This window comes from Salvelinus sp. IW2-2015, linkage group LG15 (genome assembly GCF_002910315.2).
Source record: "Salvelinus sp. IW2-2015 linkage group LG15, ASM291031v2, whole genome shotgun sequence".
Classification (NCBI taxonomy): domain Eukaryota; kingdom Metazoa; phylum Chordata; class Actinopteri; order Salmoniformes; family Salmonidae; genus Salvelinus; species Salvelinus sp. IW2-2015.
In genome coordinates this window covers 20409880-20436682 of record NC_036855.1, presented here as the reverse complement: position 1 = coordinate 20436682, position 26803 = coordinate 20409880, and the positions used below count along the sequence as shown (strand labels likewise).

At 43.1% G+C, this 26803-nt stretch overlaps 1 protein-coding gene across 2 annotated transcripts in view; it reads left to right on the top strand.

Annotated features, from left to right (window-relative positions):
- Window positions 1-398: 398 nt before the first annotated feature.
- The window catches only part of igsf9b (immunoglobulin superfamily, member 9b), a 55396-nt gene continuing 28991 nt past the window's right edge, over window positions 399-26803 (top strand). Inside the window, exons 1-3 of one of the 2 annotated variants that reach the window (XM_024001736.1) lie at window positions 399-1473; window positions 10611-10706; window positions 12158-12364. In XM_024001736.1, the coding sequence (XP_023857504.1) occupies window positions 10646-10706; window positions 12158-12364 (268 nt within the window). In that variant the 5' untranslated portion in view covers window positions 399-1473; window positions 10611-10645. The remainder of the gene's footprint in view (window positions 1474-10610; window positions 10707-12157; window positions 12365-26803) is intronic. The other variant, XM_024001735.1, reaches the window with a different exon arrangement.

Below are 26803 nucleotides of genomic sequence, written 5' to 3'. Positions count from 1 at the left end.
AGTTTTCCACTGGCTGAGTTTGAAAGGCATTGTCACTTGCAATGAAGTCTGTAGTGTATCCATATATTCAATTTAAAGGCATTTGTGGTTGAGCACCAGCTCCAATAAAGACTGTATCATGAACTACTCTCCACTTTTGTGTCAACTCACACCCCCCTGTGGTGTGCCAAAGTTTACTTTGTGGGTAAAATAATAATAATTATATATATATATATATATATTCTACAGACAACCATTGATGTTGTCTGAACCAAAAGTGTAATATCTGTGAGTGTGAGAGCTGTTCTTATTGGATATTTTCTGGGTCAATGGTGCTACTGGTAGTGTAGCAAGTCTACAGTAGTTTTTCCTAAATCAACTGAGTAGGGGGTTGCTACTTGGGCAGGTCTAGGATCAGTTTACCACAACCACTCCAGACCCCAAACAAAGCAAAGCTCACAGACATTACATGTAGTTCTTTGAGGGACAACACTGTTGCATTTGTTCAAAGGAAAACTATCCCACTCCCATATTGATTGTCAAACGTGTGGTGAAGGAATTTTATTGTAACTTTTGTGACAAAGTAGCCTATTTTCTCCCAGTAATAACGGCTTTATTAATAAATTGAATATACACGGAAAGACACATGGAGGAGAACAAAAGCTTAACGCAAGGACTTTTGGATAACATTTTGAACATAAAAAAAAAGGTATAACTGGTGGATATGCAARATTACATTGCCTTTGTCTACGGACGTGTTCCGTTGCATAACATTTATCTTTTGTCAGGGACCCCGACACGTCCTCTATACGTTGGACTTTCCCACGAAAAGGCYCTTTTGTCTGGAGCGCTCAAACTGAGTGCATGTGGTAGGGAGGAGAAGAAAGATACGACGAAGGGACGAAACCGCGAGAAACGTAGTAGATGAATAGACGACTGTATTCTGTCTACACACTCCGTCATTGCAGTGGGGAACTGGCGGGCATACATCATTTTGGGGTATTTTGAGCAACGTATCATTTAAATGCGCTTTATGGATTCGGATAGTATTTTTCTACTGCTCCTTTTTACAACACTTTGGGTAACTTTGGACAAAGCAACACGAAGAAGAGCAATATTAAATAATGCTCGGAAACTTTTAAAGGATTATAAACCWATCTAGGTACTTCTTAGGTTTTTCTCTATCTTTATATGGGATTTAAAACCTGAGAATTGAATGAGATAGTGCTWCAGCTAAATCTACTAGGAGCTTTTCCTACAACTTCCCTGGTTGTGTTTAACAACTATCATGTGGCGCGCGTGAGACAGTCTGCCACGCTTTTATAAACTATGCGACCACCTGCCTTTGTCGAACACCTGCATTTTTAAGGCAACCTTATCAAACTTTAGAGTAACTAATGAAAGCCCAAATACGCCAACCTGCATGCTGAAAAAAGCAAAGGACCTGATGGACTGATTTTATTCTGGTCAAGTCAGAGAAGTGCCTCAAGCAAGGTAAAGGGACTTTTAAATCGGGCGCAACCTACATGTGAATAACAGCCTCTGTGAGTTTCACACGGGGTCCACTTTTAATGCAAATGTAAATAGGGGCCATTCACATACAATATACTATTATATTAAATGTTTTTATTTCACAATCACATAATTCCTCATTCTAGTTTTAGTCTAGACAAAACTTATGCTGTTGTAGGCTATACTTTTGTCTCGAATATTCAACCGACCATGGAAACAGTCTGACAAGCAGAATATCTCCTGTAGTGCATTGTGTTGACGTCTGTTCTTGTTGATTATTTAGCTCGTGACATGTTTCTTTATCCACTGTAATTACAGATTGATAATTTCTTAAACGTGCGTTAGCATTTACTGTAAGTGAACGTTTAGAGCCAGGCAGATTATTCATAGCCTTCAATAAATTAAGATTAATTAATGCATTACGTTAATGCATACAGAGAACAATGGTCAATCAATCACAGCAGAATAGTAATTTCTTATATAGGTTGGGTCCCTTTCCTATCAGTCCACGTGACTGCACATCAGACAATAGAGGCACCTGTTTTTGCCTGATATGGAGACAATGACATGAGCACCCATGTAAACAAACCATCTAGTTACTTAATTGAGCTCTAAAGTAACCATTTCAGAAATGTTTGTTGATATTTGATTTAATTCTTATTCTTTACTTATTTATTGCATGCAAATATAAGCCTGACTGCTACACATTATCTTTTTCTTTATGTTTGAAAACTGATAAATCAGAACAGCATCTGCTACTAAACCCTCCCATCGCAATTGGGGGTCCCATCCCCCAACGTGGATGAATGCAAAAAAACAACAAAATATGATGTATCATTTCTTACTTCATACTCTGAATGAGTCGCCAGTTCAGTCCACACATGGTTATTGAGACTGGTTTCATTCTGAAAGACCATGTGTTGTGTCTTTCATTTCTTCTGCTTGACATGGGTATGAGTTTGATCCTGGAGATCTTGACTTGGAGCCCTGTTGGCACTGTGGTGCTTCATCATGACACAACGCCATCATTGATGCTAAAAAGTTTAGTTCTCTAACATGGCACTTGTTTCATGATTTAGTAAAAGTTTCCATTATAACAGAGTGATGGGGGATTGTTATTGCTAATTTTGTAGATTTAAATATTCAGGGTTTTGACCTTTGTGACCGAAGTCCAACTGTAACACTCAGTTCATTCATGGGCCTTAGTGATTTACCAGACTCTGTGGTTCAATGTTCTGCATACTTGTTTAGAGAAGGTCTAACTTTTTACACTGTTTTAAAATGTTGGGTAATGACTTATTTAGCATTGAGGTGTACTAAAGCATATATAATTGACGTTTTTGTTTCTTGCATGGATTTGATACAAAACCGTTTATAGTTTTTTGGGGAAAACCTAAAGGAGATTAAAGAGAGGGAGCAAAGAAAGAAATATTCTGCTGAATGCCGTGTCAATAGCACCATAGTATAGACATAGCTATTTCAATCTGCAGTGTTGTTGGAAACTCTGAATATGTTCCTCAGTCTTAGACGGTAAGAGTTGACCTGGTTAGGTACAAATTAACCTCCAGAATCAAATGGCTTCTTTTGTGTTGTTTTAGCTATCTTTGGCTCAACCAAGACATTGGGGTAGCATCTTGATTTTGTCTCTCACCTTCTAACAAAACCGACGTGGTCATCCGTGTGAAGTATTCTAGCTCAGGTGCAGCAGTCAGCTATCTATGCCTTGAGACACTTTCTGTTCACCTCAGTTCAGTGTCTGTAAGCAGCTTTATGTGCCCATGGTTTGGCCTGAATTAGGATTTGCCTGGCCACCAGAGTTCATAGGGTGGGACAAACCACTAAAGGGCTGGTCAAATTAAAGGAGGATGTCGGTACACAACATATAGACCTAATGGGTCTCAACTGATGCCAGGCTGATCCACTTCTCCACTGAGGGTTTTATAGACTTGATAAGAAACACACTTCTGGAGAGGCAAAATAGCACATTCCAAATGAAGCATTTCACTGTACTTGTGCATGTGACAATAAAACTTCAACTTGAACAGCATAACTGGTGGATATGCAACATTACATTGCCTTTGTCTACGGACGTGTTCTGTTGCATAACATTTGTCTTTTGTCAGAGACCCCGACACGTCCTCTATACGTTGGACGTTCCCACGAAAAGGCACTTTTGTCTGGAGCGCTCAAACTGAGTACATGTGGTAGGGAGGAGAAGAAAGATACGACAAAAGGACGAAACCGTGAGGAACGTAGTAGATGAATAGATGACTATACTCTGTCTACACACTCCYTCATTGCAGTGGGGAACTGAGGGGTACACATCATTTTGGGGTATTTTGAGCAACGTATAACTTAAATGTGCTTTATGGATTTGGATAGTATTTTTCTATTGCTCCTTTTTACAGCACTTTGGGTAACTTTGGACAAAGCAACACGAAGAAGCACAAAATAAAAGTCTACACATTCCACACAATGAGTTTGTGCTACAGCTAAATCTACTAGGAGCTTTTCCTACAACTTCCCTGGTTGTGTTTAGCAACTTCAACTCGATATCAGAGTGCAAATGGTGGAACCTTCAGACCTTTTAAGAAGTAGGAAATGCTTCCTCCGATGTCTCTTTTTCCATTACATCTTGAAATAAGAGTTTGGTCTCAGTACTCCCTCATTGGGTTTAAGTTTAGATTGTTGGCCTAAACCTTTTGCTTTTAAGATTTAGTCTCGTGGGATGTGGAGTGGATGAATTGTTTCCTTTGTTTATGATTTACTAGTAGGTGTGTTCTTTCTTTGCACCTGTGATATGGTCCTCAGTTTGTCAAGTTCCCCCCTCAAACCCAGCTGACCTGTTCTGAGGCCATGGCCCAAGCAGGATTAACCAGGATTACTAAGAAAGTAATATAGCTGCTTATCAGTTCCATCTCTGTCACCACCATCACTGATGGGCCTTGGCCGCTATGCCAATAGGATTTCCTTAGGGTTAGGGTTATGTATTGCCAGATGAGTGGGAGTAGAGAGTAAAACAGATGGATAGTGTCAGGTAGATTTTTCATGAGTTTGAGGTACAAATTCACAATATTGTCTGGGTGTGATTCTAGCTGCAAAGCTGTGATCTCAATGGAAATCCTTTTGATCTGAACTTCAACTTCTTTTTTCAGGTCTGCTTTCAGTGGGCTCACTACTGGCCTGGCCTGGGGGGATTATTTCCCTCCACATTTCCACCTTTTCACCTCTTAATGTAGGGGCTCTTCAAACTGTGCTGCAGCCTACCTGCTGGTATGTGATCCGGCTTGGCCCTGTTCGTTGTCTTCTCCCTTAGCTCTACTGCAAGTGCGTGACACATTTGGATGGGATAAACCGTCCATGTTATTTATAATGCGATCAAAATGGCAAGCATTCCTGTAAACAGAATGTTCTAGAGGGTTAGGGTACAGTATTTGCTGACATGATTACAACACTTTACTGAGGAGTAGACAACAGTATTGATAGATTATGAGTTTTATGTATGATGGCTCTCTCACAGGTGATGGATGGAAGGGGACAGGTTTGGTATACTGCATCTGTCAGCTGGATCAAAGACTGTCAGTCTGCTAGGCCTAGCAGTGCCAAATAAAAAATGCACCAAGTGTTTGTACAAGCATATCCAGGACAGTGTGCTGCTGACAGGTGCCCTTTAACTTTGAATTCTAATTTGATTACACTATTAAGGTTGGGAGCGGCAGTACTGGATTAGACTAGATGTTCACAAGGGTGCAGTCCTAGGTAATTTGTCTCATTGAAGACCAGTAAGAGATGCAACTAGTCTTAACAAGGTTAAAAATCCTTACACTGTCATTACAAAGTAAAATGTAAGTGTGTATTAGTCTACTGCATTGATTGCCAAACTTATGGGAGCAAAAGCCCAGACTATATGAGTGTCTGTGGTTGTGTATCAGTTGTGTATCAGCTTAATCAGTTTGGCAGAACGGTCCAGATCACCCTCAATGGCTTCTTAGACATTATTATGCAATTTCTGTTTTCCCCTCAGATATTCCCAGGTTCCCCTCTCCTCAGTTCCCCAGACCCCTGGTTCATCTGCTCCCTGTATTGGCAGAGCTGCATTTGTCTGCTATTCAGGACTGTGTAAAAGGACTAAACTAAAGCTAGTTTTTAGTGAAAGGAACTTAAGTTACTGTTGGGCAATATGGACATAATTCGAAAGTAGACATCTAAGCTGATAATTCATAATCATTTACAAGCTGTATTTGTATGAAACCAGCTACTCAAAAAAACTAAAAGAAAGCATGTCCCATAAGTGAAATGATGTCTGAATATATGCTTTCAGAAAGAACACGGAGTCCTCTGTTTAGCTAAAAATAGAGAGATAATCATTGTAAATGCACCCAATTTTCTTTTCCATTGTGAGAGGAAAGGCACTTTGACATTATGGAAGATGGTGTACTYTGCATCAGCAGATGACTAGCACTGTCATTTTACATACATACTATCAGTGACCTACAGTATGTAACCCTTCATTACTACATACAATGTATGTAGCGTCTTGAGCTAAACTTGTAGGCCTCATTTGTTTGCATTTAAAGGACTTTTTGCCTTGTTCTGTTGCCATGGGAAACAGGTTGTACCTGAAGCCACAGAATAGTGGTGGGGGCTGTCCTATGTCTCTCCTGTCTACACTTGTAGACTTTGACCCCTACAGGCTCTCTCTGCAGGGTCTGTAGTCTGGACACTCCCCTGTCAACGGGTCTCTCACAAGACATGTCAAATGTTGTCAATAAGCAACATTCAATTCAGTAGGCCTAAAATGTCGGTATTATGAAACAACAACTTGTTTTAAATAGGCTATGCCTAAATACAGTTACAGGCACAATAATTGCTCCCTGTGGGCGTATAATACATACAAGGCATCTTAGACTATGGAGGGTTTTACACACATCCAAACTTCTCACAGGAGCTGGATAAAGCTCCAATATATGTCCACTCACAGTTATACTGCTCTCAAATGTAATGTTTTATAAACATCATGGAACTGTCTCACAGATCATGTTTGCACTTCTCCGGAAATAGCAGACTAAATTGCATTGCATTTGAGCCATGTACTGTACATTCTCACCATAAACCCATGGACAGTGAATTTTTATAATAACTTTGTTTTTTTATCAAGTTAAACGAAAAATAATCAACCAAACAATATTGCTAAATATGATCGGGTCAGAAACATGATATCATAAATTGATTCTCTCATTCTATGGCACTCTGTGCAGACTGCACAGAGGCCTAAATGGCTTTTTGCATAACATTTGCACATCTATACAAAACACTAGGCTCCTGTCAATTGTAGGGCTGTGACGATACCAATATCGTAATATTCTTTCCATGGCAAAAAATGTAAACATGAGGTAGACCACACTCTTTGGTCCTTTAAAAACCGACTGTATTTAAAATATTGTGTGCTATAGATGGGTTCGCTGACAACGTCACGAAAACGATGCGCGTGCTTCAAGAGGCAGAAGGCTGTGTGTTGTTGTGATTCTGGACAGCCAGATAGTTAGCAACAATGACTACCATGTGGGAAATCGTAAGTGGCTCGTTCCAGCAAGTTTGATCTTGTTCTTGATACCATGTCTTGTGTTGAGGTGTTTTGACTAACGTCATGTCTTTGGTAATATGGCTCAAATTCGCTGTAACGGTGTAACAATGTATTTTAGAGACAACAAGTGCTCATTGTGCAAATTGATTTATGTTATCAATAAACATCGTAGACTAAATATATAGTTTACATGTTGTCAACAATCTAAGCCAAGCCTGTCTGTTTTGCACCATTGTTGTACACACATCGGTTTTGTTGCTAATCAACCAACCCGTCTATAGCATGGAAAATAAATAAATGTGACTCTGGATGACAACATAATGATGTTTGTTTCCAACAAAACAGGCTGTTTTTCTAAAGAAGTTAAATCCGCCCTCCAAGTGGCATACCGGTCTAAGGCACTGCATCGCAGTGCTAGAGGCGTCACTAGAGACTCGGGTTCGATCCCGCCTGTGTCACAGCTGGCCGCGACCGATAGACCCATGAAGCGCCGCACAATTGGCCCAGCATCGTCCGGGTTAGGGGAGGGTTTGGCCGGCTGGGATGTCCTTGTTCCATTGCGCTCTAGCAACTCCTGTGGCGGGCCGGGCGCATGCACTCTGACACGGTTGCCAGTTGGACAGTGTTTACTCCAACACATTGGTGTGGCTGGCTTTGGGTTAAGCGAGCAGTGTGTTAAGAAGCAGTGCAGCTTGGCAGGGTCGTGTTTCAGAAGACACATGGTTCTGGACCTTCGCCTCTCCCGAGTCCATACGGGAGTTACAGCAATGGCACAAGACTGTAACTACCAATTGGATATCACGAAATTGAAAAAAATCTATATATAATAATGTAAACATTTAAAAAAAGAAGAAGTTAAATCCGCTTTGTGTTTTGTTTCCTTGCCACGATACTAACGACTATCCTGATACTGGTATCATCCTGGCCCTAGTCAATTGTATCAATTCCTATGTGCTAGGAAGATTCTCAAAAACATCCGACATTGATACGGAAGACTGAATAGTTTGTAGTGTGTCTTTGGTAATCGGATGAGTGGCGCTCATTGCAAATGGGGATGGATAGCCTACTTCAGGGTTAGGCAGCTAGATTCAGCCGCAGGCCAAGTTTTGTCCGAGTGGATGGTCGGGGGGGCGAAACATGATTTAAATATTTTGTACACTGCCAATTGACCACAACTAATCCCAAAAAGAGATTGTATTTGAAAATTACAATCATTTCATAAGTTGATTACATTGAGACACGATCACCTATGTCTCTTTTTTTGTATTAATGGGAATACCTTTTAGCTGAATTCCTGGTGATTTTACAGTTCTTTTACCAAAAACGAAAATCCTAAAGACTTTGGTCGTCCCAAAAAAAATCGCTTTCGGTTTTGGCCCACGGGCCACCTATTGCCAACCCCTGGCCTACTTGAACAAGCTAAATTCAGATATCTGAATTGTGAGGGAAAAAACCTCAAAGCACTCTCAGTAGACCATTTAAAAGCACTTTATTCATAGGGTACTTTTGGCTAATGGTCAGGATAAAAAGACACACCTATGCGATGCTGCTAAACCAGCCTTGATTAAAGGGAGGGTAGGCTATGCTTAGTTTTTAATCAAATTAAACAAAATGGGGGGAAACCTATATATTTTTTATGTTTCTAAAATCGAGATTCACCGGCACAAAAGGCACATCTCTCCTTCCATGGAAACTGTGGGTCATGGCTAGATAGGTCAAGGACACACCTCAAATATTGCCACTCCTCCCATCTCAGCACAGGTAAATTGCAGAACCTGGAGTTAGGGCTGGATAATGCTAGTGCGGCAGTTTTTACATGATGAAATGGCAAACTAACGTGTGACACTAGAGCACCAAATGTGTCACGTGAGTTGAGTTGGCATAATATGCTGTTGTTAGCTTTCCAAAAATAGCCTCCTTATATTAGTGTAATTAACTTAGACTAGTGATAAGCTGGTATTAGTGGCCCTGAATAAAGTGTGTGGGAGAATACAGTGTGTGGGAGAGTATGTTGGAATGGGGGGGTCATTCCAATATTTTCTAAGAAAGGGAAGGGGATAACTTAAATAGTAGATGATTTTAAGATGTAGGTTGCAACCTTAACGCATCACTGGCCAGACAGTGTAGCACAGATTCAGTTTTCCCAGCTTTGTTGACCCATTTTATTGTCAGGCTCTAAAAAAAACTCTTTCTAGGAAATTGAATATTGAGCAGTCTGGTTACAGTAATATCCGGTTCATATTCAGTGGGTCGGAGCAATACTGCACAATGTCAGATATAGAAATTAAATTCATGGCATTTACAGGGTTCTCTTCTCAAAAACTCTGGACGATACCATTTTTTACATTGAAACTCAAGAGGAGAGATTAATTGAATGTGCAATGAAGACTGGGGTTGGGATGAAGACTAGACTGGGTTTGGGATGAAGACTAAACTGGGGTTGGGATGAAGACTAGACTGGGGTTGGGATGAAGACTAGACTGGGAGTTGATGAAGACTAGACTGGGTGTGGATAATGACTAGACTGGGGTTGGGATGATGACTAGAACTGGGGTTGGATGATGACTAGACTGGGGTTGGGATGATGACTAGACTGGGGTTGGGATGATGGACTAGGGGACTGGGTTTGGGATATGACTAGACTGGGGTTTGGATGATGACTAGACTGGGTTGGGATTGATGACTAGACTGGGTGTGGATGATGACTAGACTGGGTTTGGATGATGACTAGACTGGGGTTTGGATGATGACTAGACTGATTTCGGATGATGACTAGACTGGGGTTGGGATGATGACTAGACTGGGGTTGGGATGATGACTAGACTGGGGTTGGGATGATGACTAGACTTGGGTTGGGATGATGACTAGACTGGGGTTGGGATGATGAGATCTCCTCTATACCATGTTTCTTGTAGGATGACAATGTCTGTATTTCCAATTTCTTTGATGAAGTCTGGGTTCCTGCTCTTTAGGCCAAAGGCAGATGACCTCAGACCTTGTATATTCCAGGTTGAGATAGCCAGTCAGTAAACAGAGATGTCGCTGGTGTTTTCCTCTTGCACGTGTCACGTGTCTATAGCTTTTAGCCCAGTTAGCATGATACCGCAGACCTACGGTATGAGCTGAACCAATCAGAGGCAGAAGGTAAATCTCTTTGACCGTATCAGTGACACACACACACACACACACACACACACACACAAACAGGGCATGATGTCCACTCAGAGGAAATATTTCCCCTCCCAATGCTAGTTTGAATAAGCATGTTTTCCAAATCCCAACCACAGATCAGACATCACATTTGCAGTGTGCAAAGATTATTTACAGAATGCAGTCAGTTATCAAGTGATCAACAGACAGGAATGCAGTTTAAAGTAGGGATTATGAAATATTTTAGGGTTGATGTTAACTTGGACGATTACCTTGGTCTTGTCTGATGCCAGATGCAGTGGGAAGGTCCTTGTACAGTATTGAAGGCTGTGTGTTACTTTATGTCAGAGGTTTGATTTGAATGTGTGTGTTTCTGTGTTTTCAGGTTGGGAGATGTGTGAAGGAGTGTGAGGGACGGCCATGGGATTGGAGAGACAGTGGCTTCTGGGTGTCACCACTGTTGTTGCCCTCTGTCTGCTGCGTAAGTATCATACTGTACATCTGGGAAGATTTGCTATGCTCATCACATTTCTATTGGTTTCTCTCCTTACACCTGCCTTGCTCTACTAGCTACCCAAGTAATTCACTTCATACATTTATGTTACAATGGTACAACACTGTAGGTAAGTTATACACCTTAAAAACGTATCATGTAAAATGTACCTCTAGAGAAAACCTCTCATCCAATTCACTATCACAGAAACCCTCTCATCCAATTCATTTCTTCCTCTCACTGTTTTTGTCTCTCTGCATCCTTTTCTACCCTTAACTACCAATGTATTTTCCTCTGTAGTTTATACCACTCTCTTTAGATTCATTGTTCACATAGCCCTTGAATCTCATGTACTGGCCAGTGGAATTGTCTGAATGTACTCCCTAGAACATATGATTCACAGCATCATACTGATAAATCTCTGACATCTGCCACTATACACACATGGCCTGGATTGGGGAAAGTGATGAGGAGGGGGTCTGGGGGTCTAGACACAAGTGTGTACAAGGGAATGGGGTGAAATCCTACTCTAAAAAAAAATCTACGGGTGCGGATTAAGATCAATCTGGGATTTATACTGGCCCCATCCCAAAGGCACGCTTCTAGGGGGAGGGGAGTTTTGTGGAGCGCAGGCCATGTGTGGACCCCAGGGGGTGGCGGAGTGGGAGGGAGCGGTGAGGGGCCGGCTGTCTTGCCCTCTATCAGGGAGTGTCCCCCTTTGAGATTAGTGCTTAATCACTAGGCCAGACGAGGTACAGAGACAACACAACACTGCCAGGCACCCGGTTGCAGGCACAGGCTCTCAGGCTCTGGCCCAGGTGTCGTTAATGGAATTGAAACATGTTTAAAGAGTTGCAGTCCAGCGGTCTTGTCACCAAATGGAGTGTCATTGTTTTACATGGCCTCTGTATGTCTGTTTTAAACTAAGCATACTCTGGAGATTAACACAGTCATTGGAAATATGCAGGCTGACATCCAATATTTATTGACATTTAAATATGTTTATGCTATCTACTCTAATCTCTTATCCTTTACTGCATGTTAGTTTCTCAATGTCCTTCCAGTTTTTTTTCCCAGCCTTGCCTTTTGGGTTTAGCCTTGTTTCTCCTGTCTTTGTCCTCCCCTTCCCTCTCATAAAGCAGCCAAGCTGTTGCTGGCTGCTAAACAATTTTATCATCGGTTCTCGGCCCTGCAAAAAATAAAGTGAATATTTACTCAATATCTTCCTGGAATGTGTAACCAGAAATTCCACAGAATGCATTTTGGAGAAAACTCAGCATGTATCTGGCTCTGCATGAGACTCAAACCTATGTGGAACAGATCCACATGTGGATGTTGACTGTTGACTATTCAGGCATCAACATGTTTTACTGCCGATTCACCAGTCATGCTCAGCCTACCACCATTGTATTATTGCAACCTGTGTGCTTTCTCCTCAGGTACGTCCCAGGGTGTGGAGGCGGTGGTCCGAGCCAGGGTTGGGGGGACTGCAGAATTAGGTTGCAGTCTTACCCCCCCTTCTACAGGAGCCACCACCCCAAACCTGTTCCCACTGCACGTGGTAGAGTGGGTTCGTCTGGGTTACAATGTTCCCATCCTCATCAAATTCGGAGTGTATGCACCACGTGTGCATCCCAACTACAAGGGTGAGTCCTCTTGTCCCAGATCTATGTCTTATCACTGCTTCTTTCAAATTACACAATGCATAGCAAATACACTGTGGCAATTGCAGTTATACAACATGGCTGAACATTTGATCCTTTTGGGTCTCACTTTGAGTCCTGGTGCAATTGAATCTTTTGTCCTGTTGGTTTATTGGGAGCCATTTGCCTGCATACAACACCCCAGTGCAGTCTCTACATTCCTCAGTGTATCGTATGGGAGAAGGACAAAGGAGAGTTTAACCTCAAGACAAGGACCTGAAAAAGACGCATTTCTCTGATTATATCTGAAGAGATTCTGTGCAATAAGGTCACATTGTCTTAAAACAACTTTCAATTACCTTCCTTTGAGCCTTTCTTTCCCCTCACTAGTAGCTGGCTGGGAATGTGATTTAAGTACAGCTGTTTTGTTTTGAGTGGGGGTGGGGAAGGGGGCTACAATGGTATTTATGAATGCTGGGGGGTTTCAGTGGTGAGAATACCCCAAATAGGTAATCCACCCAAACAAGAGCCCTGTAATTACACTGCGTGTCTGGGTGTGTGGTAGGGCCTCCATAGTACCGGAGCAGGGGACTGGGGCAGGGCCTGGGTGAGGACGTAAAAATGTTAATGGATCAGTCAGGGGGGTGGGATGACAGACGGGGCTGTGTGTGGGTGTGTGCACATGTATGTGTGTATGTTTGTGTGTGCATGCATATGTGTGCATGCATATGTGTGTGAGTGCAAGGAGGGGGGGGGGGGGGATGGTTGAATTGAGACAGGCTTGGGTGGGGGGGGGGCTGGTGGTCAGATGACAGTTTTTTATTGGTATTCAGAGGGGTGACCCAGTGAAGAGGTTGCTTTGCTGTAAGGAGAATGAATGAAGTATATGGAATAATAGAGTTTTCTTACCTAGAGTACCATAATCCAGTCATTGTCTCTCAGAGAACAAAAGACAAAGGTCTATATCACATCCACCCCTTCCTCTGACGGAGCCCAGTACTTGTGCCTCCAAAATTCCATATTCTCTCATCTAGGTCACTGAACCTGGCAGGAAGCCTTTCAAGTCCACCTACAGTTGGTTTTCACTTAAAAACAATCAGTAGATGATTTCAGCTATCACACTAAAGATCAACATCTAGGTCACTGACCCTGGCATGCACTGGACACCGACCAGGCTCTGATAATTCAGGAATGGCCGGGAAGAGCACTAACCAACAGATGTCTGGCCGTCTTTCTGACCCACCCATAAACCCCAGTGTTATTGTTTTAAGACAATCATGTGATGCAACATAACCCATAATTCATCACTGAGGCTATGGGGGTAAAAACAACAGAAAAGTAACAACAACAATCTAACGGTTTGTTAGAAATCAAAAAGGACTTGGTTTTGATGAGGGATATTCTCCCTCTCTGTGTGTCTGGGGTCTGCTTAACCCCTGTCTGCCTCATATCCTCTCAGCTCCCCTCCTTTTGGAGGCAGGTGGCAACATGTGAAGCGTATCAGCAGTGCGGATCTAATGTATTCTACCATCAAATTAAAATGTATGGGGGATTTCAGATTGAACCACAGCCCCACCTCACTAGACAGTATGAAACACAACCACTTCCTGATCTTTGTCTCAAGCTGTCTCTATGCTCAGGCACAAACAAGCACAACAACATTTTTGAGTAATAGGAAGAAATGCCTAACTTTTTTTCATCCTTATTAAGAGTTTATAAGACTGCTCTATCTCTCATGTACAATCTTGCACTGACGCCATCCGCCAGTCTAATAGTGTCTCATGAAAGAATGAGAGGAAGCGTTATCTTGGATGGGGGTATAATAAAGTAATACGTTTAATCTCTAATTGTTCAGATAGGATATCAAGTGTATTTCAGATTACAGTGAGTGCTTGAGGAGTGCTTGCTGTGTCTGTGTCTGTGCCACAGAGTAATGTCCTTCTGTTGACCCCATTAGAAGCCATTCGCTCTGAAACAGACAGATTACTTACAGATTACTTGCAAGTCTTTTATTTCTGGAGAGAAACCATTTTGAAGGAGGCTGCCCAGTGCCACATCCTTCTTCCTCCTTGTCTCTTTTTTAAACATGCCCTGGAGGGCTGAACATCAATCACCTGAGAACAAAGAGGAAGAGACAAATAAATAGTCACTAAAATACTGAAGTAGAGTCAACTCGGCTAGTGAAGTCTGTTGGAGTTGTGCTTTTTGATGAAATGTGTTAGTCCAGGCTGGCCTGTGAGTCTCCATTCACTGGCCGCGCTGTCAGGGGCAATTGCTCTAAAAAGGGAAGATCAAATGTGTCCTCTCCGCTGAATTAAATGAGTGGAGACGGTGTGGAGGGCACACCCTCCTGGGGGTAGAACGACAGCGGCAAAACCCCAGACTCAGCCCAGCAGGCCCCCATCATTCTGTCTCAGTGTGAGCCGTGAACACTGGGGGAGTCATGGCCTTGTTTCACCCTCATACAAATACACACATTAAAMAACCTCAATTAATGAGCCTTGTTCCTCCACCATCTTTTAATTGGAATTGACATTTTACGTTGGTCAACAACGCCTTACTAAACATGACCCTATTCGACCAACTCAGCCAGGAGAGAGCCAAACAGAGAGGTGGCAGCTGAGGCTGACCCACATGATCRAGCAGCAATCTGTATTTCTACTAAAACTGGACCAGGGAGACGTTTGCTAAACAGTGACACAATATGAGAAGAATGCAGGCTAGACCCTTGGATCTCATGTTCTCCAGCTCTAAGTTACTCCGTCAGGACAAAGGTTCTGTTACTTCATCTCACAGCGCTGTAGGTGTGTCCCATGGGCCTGGAATCAGAGCAGGGGGAATGAGATCAGGCCCAGTATTGTGCTGCCTGGGAGCTTTTGTGTGAAGTCCTTCCTTAAGGCCCAAGCACTGCCTGGGAGGTTCTACCTTATCCCAGACCTGTCCCAGACTTGGCTTGAGTTTCACACAGGAGAAGAGAAGAGCTTTGGTTGAGCCAGGCCTCTGTTACCTACAGATATAGGATCTTAATCTGAGTTAATCTAAGTTTCTCACAGAAGGAAAATAATCATGCAGCAAGAAATGTCCCACTTCTCCATGTTCAGACACACGGTGAGTGGTCGATATGAAAACAAGCAGGACAAAACAAACTAATTAACCCAGTCCTCAGGATGGCATTCTGGCCCTTCAGGAGATAATGAATGAGAGACTGGCAGCATGCTCTGTCCAGTGGTGGGCATGCACAGTTTCACCATGGGTGATGAGAATGGTGACAAGGGGTTATGGTCTCCAGTTCGCTGTGCGTTCTCCTCCTTTTCTTGGCGTCATTACATCATTGGTCCCCGAGGTCTAGCGCCTGTCTTAAGATAGGAGATTTCCTCTCTCCTTCAAAAGCAGGCTATTCGGGTGGTCCCCGTGTCAGAAGTACAGAATGGTTGGTACAGCCGGTACTTCTTAGTTCCCAAGAGCGATGAAATGTTGCGTCCCATCCTGGACTTTAAACAAGCACCTCAAGGTTGCAAGTCCAAAATGCTCGCACTTCACCGTCTATTGCAGTCGGTGTGTCCCAGCGATTGGTTCACGTACATATTTACATGTACTATACATCCTCCCCATCTCCCTATCGCCAGCACCTTTTCTATGATGGTGGAGGCAGCTTTGGCACCGGTGCGGTAACAGGGGATAAGAGTATTGGCCTATCTGGACGATTGACTGGTCGTTGCGGAGTCGAGGGAACAGGTGTTGCTCCACGCTGCCACGATGGCTTCCCATATTRATTCGCTGGGGTTCATAGTGAATCACAAGACAAATTGTTTGACTCTGGCTCAGCGCATTCAGTTTCTCGTCTCGTTCTGGACTCGGTTCTGAATCATGCGTTTTTGTTCTAATGGAGGAGGGTCGCATTCCGGCTCTGTCTGGCATGGGTTCGCTGGTGCACTTGGTGGCTTTTTCGCTTGTGCCTGTGGTTATTAGGGCCGATGGCCTCTATGATAGCTGTGGTGCCTCTGGGACTTCTGTTGATGCGTTCAATGCTGGGTGATAGCTACACGTCTGGACTCATCTCCCCACTGCCATCAGTTGCTCATGGTCTCCCCGTCATGGCTAAGGGCGCTGTAACGGACAACGCTGGAGATGAGAAGCAGGTACGGGGAGTCAAACATTTAATAGGGAACAGACATAGAACAAGACAGAAACAGCGTCAGCACACGGATAACACGGACATATTACAATCAATGCAGCAGCGGGGAACAGAGCTGGGGAACTGCCAAATATATGTGAGGTAATAAACAGGTTATTGAGTGAGTCCAGGTGAGTTCAATATCGCTGATGCGTGTGACGAGGGAAGGCAGGTGTGCATAAATGATGGTGGCTGGAATGCGTAATGCAGGGCAGTCGGGGGAAGAGCGGGAGCAGGTGTGACAGGCACTGACTCCTTGGAGAGACCTGCGACTGCTGTTGCAGGGGTTCTCATGGGCCGGGAAATGTCCCACAGGGTGATCACGACAGACGCATCCTTATTGGTATGGGGAGCTCTGTGTGACGGCTACTCAGATAGAGGGATTTGGTCAACAGCACAACGGGTTCTGCATTTCAATTACCTAGAGCCACTGACTGTTTTGCTAGTGCTGAAGCATTTCCTTCCAATGTTGGAGGGCCAGCATGTGTTGATAAGGTCCAACGATAGGACGGTGGTGGCTTACATCAATAGGCAGAGAGGCACGTGGTCTCTCTCTCTCTCTCCTAAACCTGGCCCGTTATCTGCTCGTGTGGAGCAGTGCGCATTTCTGTCGCTCAGTGCGGCGTATCTTCCTATATCTCTCAACGTGGGTGCAGATCTACTTCTCAGGGGGGATCCTATCTCTACGGATAGACTGCCCTGCTCATGACCTTGGCATCAGCGTCGTTGGGGATCTCCACATGCTATCAGTACACCATTTCTGTTTGGAGTTCACGCCTGGTGACTCCAAAGTGAGGTTACGTCCTAATGCAGTTGCTCCCAAGGTTAGGCCTATGTCCGGTGCAGTACCAGTCAAAAGGTTGGACACACCTACTCATTCAAGGGTTTTTCTTTATTTTTACTGTTTTCTACATTGAAGAATAATAGTGAAAACATCAAAACTATGAAATAACACATATGGAATCATGTTAATTTCTTATGGGCAGGTGGGACAGGTGAAATTGCAGAGCGCGAAATTCAAAAATACCAAATTCAAATATTTAACATTCTTGAAAATATATGTGTTATATATCACAATAAAGCTTAACTTCTTGTTAATCCAGCCGCTGTGTCAGATTCCATAAAGGCTTTGCGGCGAAAGCAAACCATGCGATTATCTGAGGACAGCGCCCCCGCATATAAACACATGAAAATCATATTTCAACCAGGCAGGTGCACCACAAAAGTCAGAAATAGCGATATAATTAATGCCTTACCTTGAAGATCTTCTTCTGTTGGCACTCCAAAATGTCCCAGAAACATCACAAATGGTCCTTTTGTTCGATAATGTCCTTCTTTATGTCCCAAAAATGTCCATTTATTTGGCGTGTTTGATTCAGAAATACACGGGATTCAACTCGCCCAACATGCCTACAAAGTATCTAATAAGTTACCTGTAAACTTGGTCCAAACATTTCAAACAACGTTCCTAATCCAACCTCAGGTACCCTAAAAGGTAAATAATCGATCAAATTTAAGACGGAATAAACTGTTTATAATACCGGATAAAAACAACGTGAAGCGCGCTCCAGTTCATGCTCACCAAAACAATAGAGTCCCCCTGTAGTGACACTTACAATGAATAGAACTACTTCTTCATTTCCCAAAAGAAAAACATTGAACAATTTCTAAAGACTGTTGACATCTAGTGGAAGCCATAGGAACTGCAACCAGGTTCCTAATAATAAGGGTATCCCATAGAAAACAATTGGAAAATCCTATGACCTCAAATGTTTTTTCCCCTGGATGGTTTGTCTTGGGGAAACAAACCAGGGTTTTGCTTGCCATATCAGTTCTGTTATACTCACAGACATTATCTTAACAGTTTTAGAAACTTTGGAGTGTTTTCTATCCAAATCTACCAATTATATACATATCCTAGCTTCTGGGCCGGAGTAACAGGCAGTTTACTTTGGGCACGCTTTTCATCCGGAGGTGAAAATACTGCCCCCTACCCAAGAGAGGTTAAACAAAGCTAAATATATTTTATATTTGAGATTCTTCAAAGTAGCCACTGTAACGGTTTTCTTCCTGGGATGAAGGAGAGGACCAAAACGCAGCGCGGCTAGTGTTCAACATGTTTAATAAAGAATAAGAACGTGAACACTACAAGCTACAAAACAATAAATGTGAAAACCGAAAACAGTCCTATCTTGTGCAGAACACAAAGACAGAAAACAATCACCCACAAACCAACAGTGCAAACAGGCTACCTTAATATGGTTCCCAATCAGAGACAATGCAAAACACCTGCCTCTGATTGAGAACCATATTAGGCCAAACAACAAACCCGACATAGAAACACAAAACATAGACTACACCCACCCAGCTCACGTCCTGACCAACTAAACAAAGACTAAACAAAGGAAATAAGGTCAGGAACGTGACAGCCACCCTTTGCCTTGATGACAGTTTTCCACACTCTTGGCATTCTCTCAACCAGCTTCATGAGGAATGCTTTTCCAACAGTCTTGAAGGAGTTCCCACATATGCTGAGCACTTGTTGGCTGCTTTTCCTTCACTCTGCGGTCCAACTCATCCCAAACCATCTCAACTGGATTGAGGTCGGTTGTTTGTGGAAGCTAGGTCATCTGATGCAGCACTCCATGACTCTCCTTCTTGGTCAAATAGCCCTTACACAGCCTAGAGGTGTGTTGGGTCATTGTCCTGTTGAAAAACAAATGATAGTTCCACTAAGCGCAAATCAGATGGTATGGCGTATCGCTGCAGAATGCTATGGTGGCCATGCTGGTTAAGAATAAATTCTTATTTACAATGACGGCCTACAGTGGCTTAACTGCCTTGTTCAGGAGCAGGACGACATATTTTTACCTTGTCAGCTCGGGGATTCAATCCAGTAACCTTTCGGTTACTGGCCCAACGCTCTAACCACTAGGCTACCTGCTGCCCCAAATGTAGGTAGAGTTATTAAAGTGACTATGCATAGATAACAACAGAGAGTAGCAGCGGTGTAAAAGAGGTAATGCAAATAGTCTGGGTAGCCATTTGATTATCTGTTCAGGAGTCTTATGGCTTGGTTGTAGAAGCTGTTTAGAAGCCTCTTGGGCCTAGACTTGGCGCTCCGGTACRACTTGCATTGCGGTAGCAGAGAGGGCAGTCTATGACTAGGGTGGCTGGAGTTTTTGACAATTTTTTAGGGCTTTCCTCTGACACTGCCTGGTATAGAGGTCCTGGGTGGCAGGAAGCTTGGCCTCGGTGATGTACTGGGCCGTATGCACTAACCTCTGTAGTGCCTTGCGGTTGGAGGCCGATCAGTTGCCATACCAAGCAGTGATGCAACCAGTCAGGACGCTCTCGATGGTGCATCTGTAGAAACTTTTGAGGATTTGAGGACCCATGACAAATATTTTCAGCCCCTTGAGGGTGAATAGGTTTTGTCTTCCCCACTGTCTTGTGTGCTTGGACCATGTTAGTTTGTTGGAGAAGTGGACACCAAGGAACTTGAAGGTCTCAACCTGCTCCACTACAGCCCCGTCGATGAGAATGGGGGCGTGCTCGGTCCTCCTTTTCCTGTAGTCCACAATCATCTCCTTTGTCTTGATCACGTTGAGGGAGAGGTTGCTGTCCTGGCACCACACGGCACCACTCCTCCCTATAGGCTGTCTCATCYTTGTCTCATTGTTGTCGGTGATCTGGCCACTGTTGTGTCATCAGCAAACTTAATGATGGTTTTGGAGTTGTGCCTAGCCATGCAGTCATGAGGGAACAGGCAGTACAGAAGGGGACACTTTGGAGTCACCAGGCTTGAACTCCAAACAGGAAGGGTGTACTGATAGCACGAGATCCCCAACGACGCTGATGCCAAAGCTATGAGCAGGGCAGTCTTGTAGGAAAGGACCTTCAGGTCCACAGACCCCAATGGTTCAAACGGAGGCCCACACAGAGCATCCAGGACCAACACCAGGTCCCAGGTAAGTGCCATAGGCTTAGACCCTGGTCTATTTTTGATTTTTACATGATTCCATATGTGTTATTTCATAGTTTTGATGTCTTCACTATTATTCTACAATGTAGAAAATAGTAAAAATAAAGAAAAACCCTTGAATGAGTAGGTGTGTTCAAACTTTTGACTGGTACTGTATATTGATACGAACAAGGCTGTCTGTGTTGTGTTTTTGTCTGTTTTGCTAATCCAGCTCGGGGTAGGGCGCTTTCTAAGCAGCGTCTTTTTCGTTGAATGGTGGAAGCTATCTCCCTGGCGTGTGACAACAAAGGACAAGGGTTGCCAAGCGGTGTGCATGCTCACTCTACTAGGGATGTGGTGGTTTCTTGGGCGTTGTTCAGGGGCATGACGATTGGTGATATCTGTGCTGCAGCCAGTTTGTGAAGTTTATCGCTTGAATGTAACTGCTCCCGGTGTGGCTCATAGTGATCTTAAGGCTGGGTCCGGGAGTGGATGTTATGCAGCACACAGGTTGCGCATTTATCCAGATTACCACAGTTCCCCTGAGGGTTTAAGCCTTGGGTTGCCTTGGGTTGCCTTGGTGTCCGGCGGTGCGCAAATTGTGCATTTATCCGGGTTATCACAGTTTCCCTGTGGATTTGAGTTTTGGGCTGCCATGGTTCATCGATGAGACGGCATGCGATTGTGCATTATTAAGTCACAGCAGGTTCCCTGTTGTTTTGGACTTGCAGTTACATGTACGAGTTCTGACTTTTCATGCTCGCAAGGTACAGTAAGTATTGTTCTTCGAACTGTGGGGTCTATGGACTTGGACCACTGTGGTCGATGTTAAGCAGCGATCTGTCCGGGTTATCACTGTTTCCCTGTGGGTTTGAGCCTTGGGCTGCCTTGAAGGGCGAAATGCTCAGAGTGCGCATTATCAGGGTTACCATCGTTTTCTGTGGGTTTGAGCCTTGGGCAGCCTTGGGCACCCATGGCAGCGCACGAGTGCACAGTTTCCAGGTTACTGCAGGTTTACTGTGGGTTTTAGCCTCTGGCTTCCCTAGGTTCATCGACTCTGGTCGATGCTATGCAGCACGCAGGTGCACTTTACCTATTAACGACAGGTGTTCTGTTGTTTTTGAATTGCGCTTCCTTGTATGAGTTCTGACATTTCAGGCTTGTAAGGTATTGTTCTTGGAACCATGGGGTCTATGGACTTGGGCTGCAGTGGCAACGTGTCAGTGCACATAGCCAAGTTGCAACAGGTTCTGGTTCCCTATAAGGGGCTCTAACAGTCCAGGCCTCATGAGGCTCTGACAGTTCAGGCTTCTCTGCTTCTCTGCTTCTCTTTTTGGAGCCGGTGGAACCTGCTTGTGCTTGGGCTGCCATGGGCCTCCTAGATTGGTACCCTCTGAGCCGGCTTGGGGTGTGATTGTATGTCCCTATAGTATTTTATACAGAGTGACCGACTGAAAGGGAATGTACAGTTATGAATATAACTACTCGTCCCTGAAGGAGGGGGCAAGGTATAACATATTTTGGTGCCGCGCCGCCAGCGGCTTCGGGCTCCTTGAGAGCGGTATTGAATTGAGTAAATGAATGCGAGCCCCGGTATTATAGCCAGGAAGGTGGGGCTTACGAGGTCAGGATCTGCATCCGTTGGCCCGTTGGTCGTGATTTCAGTTTGCTTCAGGTAAATAGAATTGGTTGTTAACTCCCCATAATATGTTATACCTCAAATCAAATCACATTTTATTGGTCACATACCCATGGTTAGCAGATGTTAATGCGAGGGTAGCGAAATGCTTGTGCTTCTYGMGCAATAATATCTAACAAGTAATCTAACAATTCCACAACAACTACCTAATACACACAAATCTATGTAAAAGGATGGAATAGGAATATTTACATATAAATATATGGATGAGTGATGAAGGAGCGGCATAGGCAAGATGTAATAGATGGTATAGAATACAGTATATACTGTACATATGAGATGAGTAATGCAAGATATATAAACATTATTAAAGTGGCATTATTAAAGTGACTAGTGATCCATTTATTAAAGTGGCCAATGATTTCGAGTCTGTATGTAGGCAGCAGCCACTCTGTGTCAGTGATGGCTTTTAACAGTCTGATTTCCTTGAGATAGAAGCTGTTTTTCAGTCTCTCGGTCCCAGCTTTGACCTGTGCTGACCTTGCGTTCTGGATGGTAGCGGGGTGAACAGGCAGTGGCTCGAGTGGTTGTTGTCCTTGATGATCTTTTTGGCCTTCCTGTGACATCGGGTGCTGTAGGTGTCCTGGAGGGCAGGTAGTTTGCCCCCAGTGATGTGTTGTGCAGACCGCACCACCCTCTGGAGAGCCTTGCGGTTGTGGGCGGTGCAGTTGCCGTACCAGGCGGTGATACAGCCCGACAGGATGCTCTCAATTGTGCATCTGGTAAAGTTTGTGAGGGTTTTAGATGACAAGCCAAATTTCTTCAGCCTCCTGAGGTTGAAGAGGCGCTGTTGCGCCTTCTTCACCACACTGTCTGTGTGGGTGGACCATTTCAGTTTGTCCTTGATGTGTACGCCGAGGAACTTAAAACTTTCCACCTTCTCCACTGCTGTCCTGTCGATGTGGATAGGGGGGTGCTCCCTCCTGTTTCCTGAAGTCCACGATCATCTCCTTTGTTTTGTTGACGTTGAGTGAGAGTGTAACGCTCGTCTTCCTCCTCGTCTGAGGAGGAGCAAGGATCGGACCAAAACGCAGCGTGGGTTGAATACATAATAATTTTTATAATAATAACGAAGACGAAAAAACACTTGAACAAACTACAAAATAATAAACGACGTTAACAGACCTGAACTTGAGAACACATAAAACATGAACGCACGAACAGGAACAAACAAACGAACGAAACGAAACAGTACCGTGTGGTGAAACAAACACAGACACAGCAACAATCACCCACAAACAAACAGTGAGAACAGCCTACCTTAATATGGTTCTCAATCAGAGGAAACGTAAAACACCTGCCCCTGCCCCTGATTGAGAACCATATCAGGCTAGTTGACAATGAACCCAACATAGAAACACATAACATAGAATGCCCACCCAGCTCACGTCCTGACCAACTAAACAATACAGAACAAAGGAAATAAGGTCAGGAACGTGACAGAGAGGTTGTTTTCCGTCAGGTAACAGTAGTTATATTAATTTCTGTACAATTAAAATGCATATATTTAGCTTTGCTTTTCCTTAGCGTGCTTTTTAGTTGTTCAGTTTTTGGCATTCTTTTGTTTTTTATCGTATATTTGTTGTGTAGTACATTTTTCAGCTTCTATTTTCATAGTTTTTTCATAGTTCTTTTTCTTCTGTGAAGTGCATTGCGTTGCATTCCTGTACATATATCTTTATGTACATATTCTTTATCCCTTTACACTTGTGTGTATAAGGTAGTAGTTTTGGAATTGTTAGGTTAGATTACTCGTTGGTTATTACTGCATTGTCGGAACTAGAAGCACAAGCATTTCGCTACACTCGCATTAATATCTGCTAACCATGTGTATGTGACAAATAAAATTTGATTTGAATTTGAAAATAAATGACATTACTAAGCTGCTCCCGAATGTACTACGCCAGGACATGGACATCGATTCTATCGTAGTACATATGGGTTTTAATTACATTATGAAGGGTAGCTCTGAACAGTTGAAACTGGATTTCAAAGAGCTGATTGACTCTCTGCTCGACACTAACAGACACATCATATCTGGCCCTGTGCCATCTCTGAATCGTGGCATTGAGCGCTTTAGCGGGATTCTTTCTCTTCACAACTGGCTACGTGATTATTGTAGCTCAATGGGTGTAACTTTTGTTGACAATTTCCCTACTTTTTGGAAACAAAACACCACCAGCTTTTTGCCAGCAGCTTTTCGCTGTGCTTCAAGCATTGAGCTGTTTATGACTTCAAGCATATCATCTCTCGAGATTAGGCTGGTGTAACCGATGTGAAATGGCTAGCTAGTTAGCGGGGTGCGCGATAATAGCGTTTCAATCGGTGACTTCACTCGCTCTGAGACCTTGAAGTAGTTGTTCCCCTTGCTCTGCAAGGGGCTTTTGCGGGGCTTTTGTGGATTGATGGGTAACGATGCTTCGAGGGTGGCTGTTGTCGATGTGTTCCTGGTTCGAGCCCAGGTAGGGGGCGAGGAGAGGGACGGAAGCTATACTGTTACACTGGCAATACTAAAGTGCCTATAAGAACATTCAATAGTCAAAGGTATATGAAATACAAATGGTATAGAGAGAAAAAGTCCTATAATTCCTATAACTACAACCTAAAACTTCTTACCTGGGAATATTGAAGACTCATGTTAAAAGGAGCCAAAAGCTTTCATATGTTCTCATGTTCTGAGCAAGGAACTTAAACGTTAGCTTTTTTACATGGCACATATTGCACTTTTACTTTCTTCTCCAACACTTTGCATTATTTAAACCAAATTGAACATGTTTCATGATTTATTTGAGGCTAAATTGATTTTATTGATGTATTATATTAAGTTAAAATAAGTTTTCATTCAGTATTGTTGTAATTGTCATTATTACAAATACATTTTTAAAAAACGGCCGATTAATCGGTTTCGGCTTTTTTTGGTCCTCCAATAATCGGTATCGGCGTTGAAAAATCATAATCGGTCYACCTCTAACTTAGACAATACCTTTGATGATACAGTGGTAGCAATACAAGTTTAGAACATTTACAGAAAAGACAGAAATGCCAGTGGTGGAGGTGTTGCTATTTATATTCAGAGCCACATTCCTGTAAAGGTTAGAGAAAATCTCATGTTAAATACTGTTGAAGTAATATGGCTACAGGTTCACCTGCCTCACCTAAAGCCCATTCTTGTGGGAAGCTGCTATAGACCACCAAGTGCTAACAGTCAGTATCTGGATAACATGTAGTGATGCCTATGCTGTTGATGTAAAGAATATTTGTTGGTCTGTGGTGTTTAATGAGGAGCAAACAGACGTTGCAATTGACACATTTATGAAATTGTTTTTCCCAGTTACTAATAAGCATCCACCCATTAAGAAAATTACTGTAAAAACGGTTAAATCCCCGTGGATTTATGAGGAATTGGAAAATTGTATGGTTGAGAGGGATGAGGCAAACGGAATGGCAAATAAGTCAGGCTACACAACCGATTGGCAAATGTACTGCAAATTGAGAAATCATGTGACTAAGCTGAATAAAAAGAAGAAGAAACTACACTATGAAACAAAGATAAATTACATAAAGAATGATAGTAAAAAGCTTTGGAGCGCCTTCAAATAAATTTGGGGAAAAAGGCAAACTCAGCTCCATCATTCATTGAATCAGATGGCTCATTCATTACAAAACCGACTGATATTTCCATCTACTTTAAAGTTTTTTTTCATTGGCAAGATTAGCAAATTTAGGCATGACATTTCAGCAACAAACGCTGACACTACACATCCAAGTATATCAGACCAAATTATGAAAGACAAGAATTGTCATTTTGAATTCCATAAAGTGAGTGTGTGAAAAAGAGGTGAAAAAATGATTGTTGTCAATCAACAATGACYAGCCACCGGGGTCTGACAACTTGGATGGAAAATGACTGATGATAATAGCGGATGATATTGCCCCTCTATTTGCCATATCTTCAATTTAAGCCTACTAGAAAGTGTGTGCCCTCAGGCCTGGAGGGAAGCAAAAGTAATTCCGCTACCTAAGAATAGTAAAGCCCCCTTTACTGGCTCAATCAGCCTGTTACCAACCCTTAGTAAAGTTTTGGAAAAAATGGTTTTGACCAGATACAATGCTATTTTACAGTAAACAAATTGACAAGACTTTCAGCATGCTTATAGGGAAGGATATTCAACAAGCACAGCACTTACACAAATTACTGATGATTGGCCGAAATTGATGATAAAAGATTGTGGGGGCTGTTTTGTTAGACTTCAGTGCGGCTTTTGACATTATCGATGATAGTCTGCTGCTGAAAAAACATATGTGCTATGGCTTTACACCCCCTGCTATATTGTGGATAAAGAGTTACCTGTCTAACAGAACACAGAGGGTGTTCTTTAATGGAAGACTCTCTTTAATGGAAGCAAACATAATCCAGGTAGAACCAGGAATTCCTCAGGGCAGCTGTCTAGGCCCCTTACTTTTTTCAATATTTACTAATGACATGCCACTGACTGAGTAAAGCAAGTGTGTCTTTGTATGCGGATGACTCAACACCATACACTTAAGCTACTACAGCAACTGAAATGACTGAAACACTTAACAAAGAGCTGCAGTTGGTTTCAA